Genomic DNA, 14,868 nt, shown 5'->3' with positions numbered 1-14,868 from the left:
CACTTGATCTGACACTCGCATCCACCAGCTCAGAGACTGACACTGCGCATCCTTTAGAGGCTAGGTTAGAGGAGGGATCTGCACATGGTGAGACACCGAGCACAAGTGCGCAGGAGCCGGGGTGGGGGGAATGGATACCACAGGTACCAGTTCACCGGAGGGCGAGGTCACACAATGGTTCTGCTGCCGAGGCGTCTGATGAGGACCTCGCTGGGACAGACTACAGAAGATGGCTGATGGGCGTACACCACCAAATGCTTGGGGCACTGGAAAGCCTGCCAGGAAGCCTGCGCACAATGTCAAGGGGCATAGAGGAGTCCACCTCTAACTTGGCACAGGGCTTTGTACAGAGCCCATCCTTACCCACATGGAACGGGTGGTCACCTCCATCAAGATGCAGCGTCTGATGACCGAAGTCACAGCTTCCATTGCAGCACAAACCGATGTCATCAGAGGTCTGCATGCTTCAGTTGCAGCTCAGACAGCTGCTATGGCAGCTTATACTGTTGCTTTGGAAGCTCAGACTGCTGCTATCGTGGCTTTGGGTAACACCATGGAACGGGGCTTCCGGTGTGGCACAGCATTCCAGCAATCCATTCTCCAACTGACCACCAGGAGTGCTGAGGCACCGCCCCCTGCGAGTGGCAGTGGCGCCATGGCAGTCAAACTTGCTGTTGTCTCTCCAGATGACAGCATTCCTGCTCCCACCCCTGCCACTCCGCCAGTGCCCTTGCTGTTGCCTGTCAGCCAGCCAAGCCAGACTGCTGCAGCCCATGCCGAGATGGTGCAGTCTGAAGTGGGGCCCTCCTGGCCCAGAGCTGCTCGAGGTCGTCCTCTAAGGCCATCTGCATGCTCCTCCATTGAAGGCCAGCAGCCTTCCACCACCCATGCTCCAACCACTCGTAGGTGCACTAGGAAAGGCAAAGGCACACAAAAGATAGGAACTGAAGTAATGCACAAGGGTAAGTAGTCTAATGTTTGATACTACAGTTAATGAGTTACGTTATAAATATGGATTTGAAGTCGCAGTTGGTGGTGGTTTTCATTTATGCGATGAGCTGCGAGAGGAGGCAATGTGTAATCATAAGGAGGGTGATGTGATGGTCATGTGGGAGAGGACAGGTGGGGAGTGTAGGTTGATTTGGGAGGTGTTGTTGAGGTTAGTGATATTGCTCACGAACAAGGTGAGCATGCAGAGCCTGGCAGACAGGGCCTGTGCACCTTGTTGCCTCCTTAAGTCTTCCTCCACTTCCTACCCCTCTGGCTCAGGGTCTTGGCGGATTGGCGGTGACAAGGGCTGTGCCCTCATAAGGGCGAGGTTGTGCAGCATGCAGCATACCACGACGAATCTCGTCACCCGCTCAGCGCAGTGGAGGGCTCCACCAGAACGGTCCAGGCAGCGGAAGCGTTGCTTTAGGAGGCCTATAGTGAGCTCAACAACGTTCCATGTGGCCACATGGCACTCGTTGTAGGCCTGCTCTGCACGTGTGCATGTGTGCCTGTCCGGAGTCATGAGCCACCTCATGAGGGGATAGCCCTTGTCACCCAGTAGCCAGCCTTCAACTTGCCGAGCCAGTGCAAAGATAGTTGGGACATTGGACTGCCACATAATGAAGGCGTCGTGACTGCTGCCAGGGTAGTGGGCACTGACCTGCATGATGTGCTGCGTGTGGTTGCACACCAGCTGCACCTTGAGGGATTAGAACCCCTTTCTGTTCACAAAGATGGTTGAGTTGAGATGTGATGCACACATGGCTATATGCGTGTAGTCAATGGCATCCTGCACCATGGGGAAGCCAGCAATGTGAGCAAACCCTTGTGCTCGCTCGTTCTGCTCCTCTCTGTCAAGAGGGAATGTGATGAACCTGTTGCGCAGCTCGTACAGTGCCTCCATGACCTCTCTTATGCAGCAGTGCACTGCAAACTGCGAGATGTTGCACATATCGCAGCAGAGGCCTGAAAGGATCCAGAGCCGTAAAAGTTCACCTCCCCGGTTACCTTGACAGCCACAGGCAATGCTGTCCTTGCCCTGCTCTGAGGCTGCAGTTGTGGCTGCAGCAATTGACATATCTCCGTCACAACCTCTTTGGTGAACCGTAGCCGTCGGATGCACTAATCTTCGCTCATGTTGAGGTAAGAGTATTGTTCCCTGAAGGCCCTCATAGGATAGGGCCTCCTTCTCCTCCCTCTCCTCGCAGCTTGATCTGCTCTGCGTGGCCTCACTGCATGCTCTCAGTCATGTTCTATGCCTAGCAGGAGCCCTAGCAGGCCACCCATGGTTGCCACGAAATTTGTTCAGCATACTGTTGTAAACGACACCAACAGTAAAGCAGGACCTGCCTAACAACACTTTATATACTATAGTGACTCTATCTAAGTATTGGAAGCTTCAACAATCACGTACAAATGTACCAGCAGCCAGAAGCAGTAATCTAGCCACTAACCTGAAACACCTGCATGATCCCTTTAAATAGCGCTGGTGCGAGGTCATCCAGGCTGTCTAAGACATGTTCAGCTGTTCGTGGTTAAGAAAGTTCGTTGGCTGGAGCATTGAGTGCCAAAGTGGTGTCTATCCCTTTAAATCAGTGTTGCACACTGATCTAACGCACATGCTCCCTACTTTACACGAAGTCGGCGTTTGTTATCTCTGCGTGCGCAAACGCCTTTACCAAAATGGCATCCGGCGCAAGTCATGCTAGAAGCGTGCGCACTTATTAAACACTGCTTCATTTTCTTTTCAATTGAGGTCAGAGGAATAAATTAGTGTTGCCTAAAGTAGGGAATCAACAAGTAGTGTGGGAGGGAAGTCCATGGTACAATAATCATACATAGATGCTTGATAGCATAGATGCATCTCATGGGAAGCTAGATAAGTACATGAAGGAGAAAGGAATAGAAGGATATGCTGATAGGATTAGATGAAGTAAGATGGGAGGAGGCCATGTGGAGCATTAACACCAGCATAGACTTGTTGGGCTGAATGGCCTGTTTCTGTGCTGTGGATACTATGTGATGGAGCTGGCTTAATGGGCTTTTCTCACTCTGCATTTTTTCACTTTATGTAAAAATTAAGATCACCACGCGTAAAGATGCAATGTAAGTCTGACAAGGCCATGCTTCTGGCTGATAGTTTCACTTTCATATATGACCCTCGCCCCCAAAGTATTTATTTTTGCAACACATCAGCAAAATGTTCCGTTAAAAAAATGAGGGCTGGTTGATGGTGTATGTGGCTGCATCATATCTGCAAGTGTCAGGCGTAACTATGTAAAAATAAAGGCATATTAAGATCACAGCATGTAAAGACCCAATGCAAGGCACGGTATTGGAACACTGAGGTGTTAGCAATGGTGCTACTTCAATTGCAAATAAGCCCCACTTACTTCTTTTAAATGCTCCAAAGGACACTCAAAAAGCCTGGTGAAAATATCTACATATCTCTTATCACAATCAATGTGTCAACAGTAAAATAGTACAAAACTCTATTGCGATAATGATTTGACCTTTTTCACACTAAATACTAAGAGATTTTCAGAATATGATTAGAAAGCTTCTATATGCCTTCCTATTTGGTCTTCCTCCTCTCCACATCCTCACAGTGTTGAAATCGAGACCCATCGCACCATCTCCTACTCTAACTCATTCTTACTCCGTTCCTCAAAAACCATGGAGCTCCTCACTCCCTCAGTCTTCCCTAACTCCTACAAATCACAGGCTTTTGAAAGACAAGTTTAGTCTCACCTAACCACTACTTTTGGATTTATTTCATACTTCTGACTCTTTTTAACCCTGGCATCCTGATTTTGGCCCTTCACCTAGGTTTCTCAATGAAATTTTTTTTAAAAGATAGGCTTAGCATTGCAGAAATTATTTCCTGCCTTATGTACATCGCGAAAAATGTATTATCCTTTGATTCAAGTTAGGAAAAGATATTGTAGTAATTTGTCAGACAAATACTACTACACTCTTCAAAGTGCTAATGAACCATGAAAAATGTACAGACAAATTTGCATTATTTGTGCTACATTTTTTTTTAACAAATAAATGCTTATAAAGTTGTGCCATTTGAAAGGTTTCACTTCCATTCTAAATATGCTGCTGTCTCCATCGAGCCTGACAGTGTAATTTATCAGACATGAATTTGGAATCTGACTAAACAAAATGACATGTCTTGCTGTGTGTTTACCAGACAGGTTATAAAAACCGATAGTCAAAGCCTTTCTGTCTAAATTATTTGAAGAAGAAAAAGCTTTATTAAAACAACATCCACTCACATTATTACAGGATTTCTTTAGAAACTCAATGCATTTCTGGCCACTTCATTACCCGAGTTAATGGTTCATTTGAATGGATCTGAACACCTGCTCTTAAATGGGGCATTCTGGCTGGTAAGCCCATCCATTGACACAATTGGTCAAGTTACTAAACAGAATGGGGGGGAAGGCATTATGAAAGTGGTGGCACAATGACATTATTGCGTTCCCAATCTCAGACACCATAAATTTATTGTTTCAAATTCGAGTTTTGATATATTTTAGAAAAATCTTCATGAGTTTGCGTTTCTGCAGATATATAGGCCAGAAATGAATGTTGTGACGTAACTACAACTGCTTAACTCCTTCCCATGGCAATCAGTTGTTCACTATCTTAAGGGAGTTGTTACCCCATTGAAAATAAACAGATAAACATCTGCGTTAGACTGGCGGAGAAATTAATGCCGTACGAATGCTTTAAATGTTCGTACACTTGCATTACAACATCATTTCTTAACTATAATGTTTGCTACAAAATTGAGGTTTGCAGAGTGGGTCATCCCAGGGACAAGCACTGCTCAAAACCTCCACAGTGAGGAGATAAAAGCCATTTTTAAAACAAGTCATAATTATTACGAAAAAACAGAAAATGCTGGAAACACTCAGCAGGTCAGACAGCATCAGCGGAGAGAGAAACAGAGTTAACATTTCAGGTCGATGAAAGGTCATCAACCTGAGCGTTTTCTGTTTTTATTTCAGATTTACAGCATCCGCAGTATTTTGCTTTTGTTTTGAAATTATTACATGTTGAACAGAATTTCAGCCTATATATATTTTGCAGGCCGCTTCTTTTTGTAGCTTGCAGTTCAATCCAAAACAGAGTATATAATTCTCAGAGAAAAGCCAGCTGAATTTACAGTGAATTATAAAGTGCGCCTGATCTCACTCTATTTCAGTTTCTCTTTTCTAATGCTGACCTCTTCTTTGAAACTGCTGTTCCTCCCCTGGCTGTCTGTGGACCCGGACTCCAAATGCGCCTGGTGCTCTCTCTGGGTCACCTCCACCCTTAACTTCAGTTCCCCCAGGTATGTGAGAACCAATTCAGGGTAAGCCTGCAGAAAAAAAACAAAAGAGGCTGAAGAGAACAGCTGGGAAGTCACCATATCGGTGGAATCAGGGGAATACACATTATAGAACAAAGAGAAGATACTTTCACAGGACATCTTTTACAGACTAAAGTCGACAAAATGTTGAGATAAAATTATCTTCTAACCCTGTCAGAATTTTGGCTACAGAAACAATTTTTTTTAGAAAGAATGAACTCACATTTATATAGCACCTTTCACAATCTTAGGACATCCCAAATGCTTCACAGCCAATGAAGCAGAGTTACTGTTGTAATGTAGAGAAACAGAGCAGCCAATTTGCACACAGCAAGGTCGAATAAACAGCAATGAGATAGATAGCCACTTAAACTGTTTTCGTGATGTTGTTGAAAGATAAATGCTAGCCAGGGCACCAGGAGAACTCTCCTGGTCTTCTTCAAATAGTGCCATGGGATCTTTTACATCCATCTTATGGGGCAGATCAGTTTAACACCTCATCTGAAGGTCACCATCTTCAACAGTGCAGCACTCTCTCAGTACTGCACAGGAGTGTCAGCTGAGATTATGTGTCTAAGACATAGATTTAAGGTGATTGGCAAAAGAGCCAGAGGTGAGATGAGGAGACATTTTTTTACGCAGCGAGTTATTAAGATCGGAATGCAATGCCTGAAAGAGTGGTAGAAGCAGATTCAATAGTAACTTTCAAAAGGTAATTGGATAAATACTTGATGAGGTGAAAATTGCAGAGCTATGGGGAAAGAGCAGGGGAGTGGGATGAATTAGATAGCTCTTTCAAAGAGCCGGCACAGGCACAATGGGCCGAACGGCCTCCTTCTGTGATGTAAGATTCTATTAGTCCTGGAGAGGGGCTTGAACCCACAATCTTCTGACTCAGAGGCAACAGTGCTACTACTGAGCCAAGGCTGATATCTTTTAAGAAGAATTAGATTTCATTCAGTGAATATGGAAATGTTCCTTACCTCCATTTAATCCTAGTTTGAAATATTCAGAATTCACAGTATATTTCAGGCACCAAAAAGGAGATCTACTCATGGAGGCAGAGGGGATGGCCGAGGTACTAAATGAGTAACTTTGCATCTGTCTTTACCAAGGAAGAAGATGCTGCCAGAGTCTCAGTAAAGGAAGATGTAGTTGAGATATTGGATGGGCTAATGATAAAGAGGACGTACAAGAAAGGCCAGCCGTACTTAAAGTAGATAAATCACCTGGTCCAGATGGGAGGCATCCAAGGTTACTGAGGGAAGTAAGGGTGGAAATTGTGGAGGTGCTGGCCATAATCTTCCAAACATCGTAGATACGAGGGTGGTGCCACAGGACTGGAGAATTGCAAATGTTACACCCTTGTTCAAAGAAGGGTGTAAGGATAAACCCAGTAACTACAGGCCAATCAGTTTAACCTCGGTGGTGGGGAAACTTTTAGAAACGATAATCCGGGACAGAATTAGCAGTCACTAGGACAATTGTAGATTGATTAGGGAAAGCCACACAGATTTGTTAAAGGCAAATTGTGCTAAACTAAACTTGATAGAGTTTTTTGATGAGGTAACAGAGAGGGTTGATGAGGGCAATGCGGTTGATGTGGTGTATATGGACTTTCAAAAGGCGTTTGATAAAGTGCCGCATAATAGGCTTGTCATCAAGATTGAAGCCCATGGAATAAAGGGGGCAGTAGCAGCATGGATACAAAATTGGCTAAGTATCAGGAAGCAGAGAGTATTGGTGAACGGTTGTTTTTCAGACTGGTGGGAGGTGTACAGTGGTGTTCCCCAGGGTCGGTACTAGGGTCATTGCTTTTCTTGATATATATCAATGACTTGGACTTGGGTGAAGAGGGCACAATTTCCAAATTTGCAGATAACACAAAACTTGGAAGTGTAGTGAACAGTGAGGAGAATAATGATGGACTTCAAGAGGATATAGACAGGCTGCTGAAATAGGCCAACACGAAATTTAACGCAGAAAAATGCGAAGTGATACATTTCGATAGGAAGAACGAGGAGAGGCAATATAAACTAGAGGGCACAACCCTAAAGGGGTACAGGAACAGAGAGATCTGGGGGTATATGTGCACAAATCATTGAAAGTGGCAGGGCAGGTTGAGAAAGTGGTTAAAAACCCATACGGGATCCTGGGCTTTATAAATCGAGGCGTAGAGTACAAAAGCAAGGAAGTCATGATGAACCTTTATAAAACACTAGTTCAACCACAACTGGAATATTGTGTCCAATTCTGGGCACCGCACTTTAGGAAAGATGTGAAGGCCTTAGAGAAGGTGCAGAAGAGATTTACTAGAATGATTCCAGGGATGAGGGACTTTAGTTATGTGGATAGAATGAGAGGAGATTTGATAGAGGTATTCAAAATCATGAAGGGTCTAGACAGACTAGATAGAGAGAAACTGTTCCCATTGGCGGAAGGGTCAAGATCCAAAGGACATAGGTGATTGGCAAAAGAACCAAGGGTGACATGAGGTAAATCTTTTTTATGCAGGGAGTGGTTAGGATCTGGAATGCACTGCCGGGGAGGGAGGTGGAGGCAGATTCAATCATGGCTTTCAAAAGGGAACGGGATAAGTACTCGAAAGGAAAAAATTTGCAGGGCTACAGGGAAAGGCGGGGGAGTGGGACTAGCTGGATTGCTCTTGCATAGAGCCGGCACGGACTCGATGGGCGAAATGGCCTCCTTCCATGCTGTAACCTTTCTATGATTCTATGATTTGATTTGTAGGTATGGTCGAAAACTGCAGGTGTGTATTAAAATTTAGCAGATGATTTCGGTACTCACTCAGAGTTAAATAAACAATAAACACGTAAATACTATAGCCTAGAAACTACTGTTCGCAATATAAGTGGGCAAATGCCAACACATTTCTACAGTATTTCACTGTCTGATATTTCAACACAGGCATTAACCCTCCGCTAAAGTAACAGGCAATGGAATGTCACATGAATGTGTTTGTCCACTAATGTCATCAAGAATAATTTTTAGGCTTGTAACTTTATTGGTGTCCTCAGAACTGCTGGGATATAGGTAAAAGCTGTACATTTTACACATTGTGCATGTTTTCTGTGGAGTTGCTGAAGCTTCCAAGTGGGGACCAAGTGTATTTCATCACAGTCTCCTCAATCTATGCAGAACACCTGTATGAAATATATCAGGTTTCCTGCCTCCTCCTCCCAACTCCCCCCCCCCCACCCCCCCAACTTCATACAGCTTCAGGTACTCTGCATAAATACACACTCCATGCAAAATGTGCAGCCCTAGACAAAGGCCCGCAACCATTATTCCTCATATGACATGGTCCTGATCAATGGGAAGCACTGGGAAGAGAAGAGGTACCTTATCACAAGGAGAGTGGCACATGCCGGCGAGCTTAACCTCCAGTGCTTCCTAGTTACAACGAAAGCTGGAGTGCTGGAAGCAGAACGCCCGTCTGCCTCCCTCTCAGTCACAGAATGGTACAATGGAGAGAGAGGCCCGAGAGGCTAAACACACATTCTAAAAGTGTGGGGAAAAGTTCAAATGAATAATTACATTTTTCTAGTACCCAGTGAACTCCAAATACATTCCAAGTTATACAAACTATGTAAGCTTTGTTCCAATATTTAAGACACATGGGATAGGATTTCCTCTGGGTTCACCGTTTGTAGTGAAATTGTGAATGCGTTTGTTATGGAGGTTTCACTACAAATACTGAACAGAGCAAATCTGCCCCCTGTAAAAGAGCTTGTGATCCAGCAGAAACAGCATCTTCTGCAGTGGTCACACCAGAGATCTCCACTTAACTGATTAATTTCAATGTAGTAGGCTCAACACAAACCATAGAGTAAATATGACCATCTGTGCTAAACCCCCACAGCTGATGTTGACTTTGTCTCATTCTGTGGAGAGAAAAATGAAAGATAGGGTAAAAATCTGTGTTACATAAAGAGCATAGAGTACAAAAGCAAGGAAGTTATGCTAAACCTTTATAAGTCAGCTGGGGTATTCTGTCCAATTTGGCATCCACTTTAGGAAGGATGTCAAAGCCTTGGAGAGGGTGCAGAGGAGATTTACTAGAATGGTACCAGGGATGAGGAACTTCAGTTATGTAGAGACTAGAGAAGCTGGGATTGTTCTCCTTACAGCAGAGAAGGTTAAGGGGAGATTTAATAGAGGTGTTCAAAATTATGAGGGGTTTTGATTGAGTAAATAGAAAGAAATTGTTTCCACTGGCAGTAGGGTCAGTAACCGGAGGACACAGATTTAAGGTAATTGACAAAAGAAACAGAAAGGAGATGAGAAGAATTTTTTTTACGCAGCAAGTTGTTATGATCTGGCACGCACTGCCTGAAAGGGTGGTGGAAGCAGATTCAATAGTAACTTTCAAAAGGAAATTCGATAAATACTTGAAGGGGAAAAAATTGCAGGGCTATGGGGAAAGAACAGGGGGAGTGGGACTAGTTGGATAGCTCTTTCAAAGAGCCGGCATGGGCACTATGAGCCGGATGGCCTCCTTCTGTGCTGTATGTTTCTATGTATGAAGGCCATTTTGTGGGCTTGTACCAGAGAAACACTATGAAGGCTGTCAGACTGTTGTAAAAATTCAACTGGTTCACTAATGCCCTTCAGGGAAGGGAACCAGCCACCCCGAACCAGTCTGGCCTACACTCCGATTCACTACGTGATTGACTCTTAATGCCTTCTAAAGTGGACCAGCAAGCTACTGAGTTGTAAAGTTCAAGGAGAAGAAGGTCCACTACCACCACCGCCTTCTCAGGTCAACTAAGGATGGACAATAAATGTGGCCTTTGTCGGTGACACCACTTCCCAAGAATAAGGAAAAACTTACGCTCACTATAACAAATACAGCGTAGAAAATCCTGTTGCTGATGGTATCCTGCAAACACTCAACACGCTCGGAACAAATTTTTCTCTCTGCTATTTTAACAGAGGTTTAATCCATTTAAAATGAATGGGCTAATGTCTCCATTAAAATGGTGGACAAAGGAATTTGTTGAGGCACGTTAAACATTTGTACGGCATTGTCAATAGTAATTTCTACCCTATAAATCTAAACCTACTTGATTGAAATCGGGCTGTGTGACATTCGTAACATACGTGTTAACAGAGAGGGAGGGACAGAAAATCTTCACACTACTATCCATCGGCCGGTCTGCCCGACCTGCTCAAGAGCAGCATTGATAGTGGACAAGCAGCAGGCTGTTTGACCAACCTTTCTTTCAATGTGAGAATGGTGTGTGGTACAGGCAAGATGCAGGAATAGAAACATAACGCCAATACTACAGCTTAAAACAAAAAGGAAGGTTGTTTAGGAAGGTTGTTTATAAATATGCTCACTTTCTTCCAGATTTTAAAAAAATAATATTCACCCTAAGGTGCAATTGTGAACAAACTACTCTGATGACTTTTCTTTGTGTGACTCTGCTTCTGGTTCTCTGGACATCAGCCCCCTACGGAGTGTGTCTTGGAGCAGTCACGGTTGCCAAAAAGCAGATGTTTACAAATGAGGGAACACAGCAGGAGGCTTCCGATACAAAAGGGTTAAAAAAAAACCTAAAGCTCTAACCCAGATGACCCATGTATTTGGTATAAGTGGATGTTAACCCAATGGTGTCAAGTTGATATTGTCACAGACTCATAAGTCAATGAACATTACTGCTAGCAATAATAGCAGATGAATGTTCAGAGTGCTTGGGTGACATTCCTCTGTTCACTATTTTAACCTGGTAACATTTCCATTAAAACAGTGGACAGAAGAGGGTCACATAAAGGTGTTAAGCATCTTCTGCTATAATCATCAACAGTAATTTCTACCCTGTAGTCATCTCATTATCTTCAAATTTAGCAAGAAACATTTAAATACATTATTTTTAATTCCACACTTTAGGAATCATCATTTTATTGAACTGAAGACAGAAAGTACTGGATGATTCAGTTCGTCAAATAAGATGTATATTCTGCTGTATAGGTGAATTGTCCATAAATATTTATACTATATGAATGGGATATCTTAAACAGATTTAATGATTTTATTAGTGAAGTAACTCTGTACCTTTTCTGCACAACTAACTTATATCCTTCCAAGTTCACATTATCCTCGCTCTTCAACCTGATTTGTTGATCACTAATAGCAAGGCAGAGCTGTGGGACAGCGCGACACAGGATCATTCCAGCCTTTGCATCGATTCCACAAAAGGAAACGGGCGAGTAAGAGAAAAGAAGCAGAAGATATGGTGAGGTCATTATGCTTGAATGGGTCAGGACATTACTAGTCACAGAAAGTGAAACACCATACGCAACTAAACAGTCATTGAGGCCTGTTTGTAACCAGTGACCTCCCATACAACCATGGTGGCATGTTGCAGTTCACTACAGGCCTTGCTATCGTCATGGGTCTTCTGGACTTTCCTTTCTCCTTCTTTTCCTCTTTGGTGAAATGGTCAACACAAAAATCTGGAACTCTCTCCCCCAAAAAGCTGTTGAGGCTGGGGGTCAATTGAAAATTTCAAAACTGAGATTGATGGATTTTTGTTAGGCAAGGGTATTAAGGGTTATGAAACCAAGACTGGTAAATGGAGTTGAGGTACAGATCAACAACAACAACAATTTGCATTTATATAGCTCCTTTAACGTAGTAAAATGTCCCAAGGCACTTCACAGGAGCGTTATCAAACAAAATTTGACACCGAGCCACATAAGGAGGTATTAGGACAGGTGACCAAAAGCTTGGTCAAAGAAGTTGAATTTAAGGAGCGTATTAAAGGAACAGAGAGGTAGAGAGGCAGAGAGGTTTAGAGAGGGAATTCCCAAGCTTAGGGCCTGGACAGCTGAAGGCACAGCTGCCAATGGTGGAGCCGTGATCTAATTAAATGGTGGAACAGGCTTGAGGGGCTGAATGGCCTATTCCTGTTCCTATGTTCCTATCACTTGATACTGTACTTCGCATTTACACACCCAGCCTAAACAAGCCACAAAACACCATAGGATTAAAAAACGAGTTTCCTGTTTCAATATTTTGTTGATCCTTGGGGAATGAATGCTGAAGTTTAAGATCACTAGCAGCATTTTAAAACTATTGGGAGAAGATTCATTAAAAACCCGGCGACATATGTCTGTTCCTGGAAATCTAAGGGTGAATTCTGAAAGTAAAACACCAACTCTCCCCGTGCTATCTTACCTTAGCCCTGTGTATAATGGGGCATATTTTCTCATTGGCACTGTTTTGGTACAAACTCCTAATACTCTCGTACCAAGTTCCTGTCTGTGCCACTTTAACACAGCCATTCACTCAATTGGAAAATACACCCCTGTAGTTTACATCAGAAAACTCTACTGTCACCAACGCCAGCGGTACCTTTAAATGATTCCGCCATCCAAACTCATCCAGTTGATGATATAGTTTGTAGAAAAATATTCTGTAAAGAAAAATATTTTCAGTTCTTCACCCGTCCCCAGCATGCTGACCCCTGGTGGAATATGGTTCCACAGGCACTGGCAGTCTGCTGATACCTTGCTCAGGTAGTCATTCTTGACAGTGGTTGCCAGCCGGCTGTTCAGCCTTGAAGGGGGCCATCGCAACCCAGCTCAATCCTATCCTCAAAGGTACATTTTCTGGCACGTGCAACTGGATAGATAATTTTTCCCTTGAAATATTCTCTTTTAATTCTTTGGATCCTTGTTGAAACAAAATATTCTAGGATATGAGATGTAAACAATGTGGCATTTCAAAAGATAAAATTGTTCAACAAATTTCCAATTTTAATTTCAAAATGTTTTCCTTATCAAATGATTCCTCATAGAACCAAAGATGTTTACAGCACAGAAGGAGGCCACTCGTTCCATGGTGTCTGCGCTGGGTCCCTGATAGAGCAATTCAAAGCCAATCCCACTCTCCTGCTCTCTCCCCATAGTCCCGTATCTTCCTCTGCTTCAAATATTTATCCAATGTCCCCGTAAAAGAAGTAATGGTCTCTGCCTCAACCCACTCCCTGTGGCAAAGCATTCCATGCTCCAATAGCTCACAGTGAAAAGACATTTTTCCTAACCTTTCTCTTCATTCTCTTAGTGACAATTTTAAACAGATTCATTCGTGACATTTTTCCTCCCTCTAGGGTATTATTGGGAATATTGTGAGAGATGCCAGCCTTTTAAATCTGAATCTAATCAATCCGACATCAAGTATTTGATTAGTTCAATACCTTTGCAATGACCCACATATGAGACAAAGACCAGCTTGACGCTCCTACTGAAGTCTTGTGCTTCTTTTGCGCCTTTTTAATGGACGCAGCTTTCTGACTCCTATTTTCAATAGTAATCGAAGGGTGTATGACCAGCTGGGGATCTTTCTATTAGCAAAGCATAAAAGAAGACATTAAGTTGGCATTTTTTGATGTTCTCGTTCTATTTTTACTGGCTCTCACCTCCTTCTCTCTGCGTGCTCCACCACCCCATCTGAATGCTCGGCTCTGGATTTCATTCTTTCCTAACTTCCATTTAAAATTGTACTTGTCAGCCGCAGTGAAGATAAACACACCACAAAGCAGTGTTGTTTATAGCACAGAAGACGCCAAACAGCAGGTCAGAACACAAAACGCTGCAGCTTTACAATCAGACAAACTGCTGGAGCCAGCAGCTTGGAGCTACACTGCAGTACAGACTAATTATAAGCTTATTTTTCAAGAGAAAAAAAAAATTATATTGAAATACTTGTTAAAAAGGAAAAAAAAGGGGAGTCAAATCTAGATGACATGGGGTAATGCAAAGCATAATTGTATCAGCAGGCATTTTGTTATTGCCGGTGATATTTAAAAAGGCATATCCTCTAATATGGCTACCCATTAACCCTTTAAAGCAGCAATTTCCCCCGCAAGTTGTACAGCTTTAATAAAGCGCTTGCCAAAATACCATTCATTTGAAATCCACGTCTGTCTACAAATCTCTTCTGGTACGGAAAGTTTGTAAAGTGTGTGGTTATGCTCGCCTCTTTGCTGTTACTCAGTTGAGAAGGAGTGGCTTAGCCTATGCAGGCTTCTGTAGCTGCCCTTAAATTGAACACCCTCCTCCACCCCACTCCCAACAGTTACTGTGTGAAGCAGGTGATGTGCGGTGCTATCAAACAAAACAATAGGCCAAATGCCCACGCTTGTCATTCACCTAATGGTGAATTCCTTATCTGGGTTCTACCATCATGGAGAGGCAACGAGCGTAGGCTAGGCCCTTTCCCAAAGGAAGACAGGAAAGATTGATGGGCCAATCACTCTCAGCTGCTCTTGAGCACCTCCTCATTGATGACAATAAAGAGGCATTGATAGAGGTCAGGGAGAAGTTTGACTGTTAGCTTACCAGGCTCCAGATGGGTGGTAGGGGAAGGGGGGTCCTGGAAAGGAAGATGGCCTAAACCTCCAAAGAATGGCCAGGGGGTATATGGAAGACTGCATGGGGTCTGGGCGACCCTAAGCCCAAAATCTGCCAGGCACCGGATTTTC

General features: G+C 43.5%; 1 protein-coding gene across 1 annotated transcript in view; it reads right to left on the bottom strand.

The window, feature by feature from the left end:
* The window catches only part of LOC137328070 (doublecortin domain-containing protein 1-like), a 485,645-nt gene that overhangs the window by 291,080 nt on the left and 179,697 nt on the right, over positions 1-14,868 (bottom strand). The window contains exons 15-18 of the mRNA XM_067994210.1: positions 13,582-13,728; positions 11,436-11,557; positions 9,201-9,261; positions 5,231-5,365 (exon numbers count right to left, since the gene is read on the bottom strand). Of these exons, the coding sequence (XP_067850311.1) occupies positions 5,231-5,365; positions 9,201-9,261; positions 11,436-11,557; positions 13,582-13,728 (465 nt within the window). The remainder of the gene's footprint in view (positions 1-5,230; positions 5,366-9,200; positions 9,262-11,435; positions 11,558-13,581; positions 13,729-14,868) is intronic.

This window comes from Heptranchias perlo, chromosome 12, assembly GCF_035084215.1.
Source record: "Heptranchias perlo isolate sHepPer1 chromosome 12, sHepPer1.hap1, whole genome shotgun sequence".
NCBI lineage: Eukaryota > Metazoa > Chordata > Chondrichthyes > Hexanchiformes > Hexanchidae > Heptranchias > Heptranchias perlo.
The sequence above is the reverse complement of the archived record's forward strand: the minus strand, read 5'-3'. Positions and strand labels throughout refer to the sequence as shown.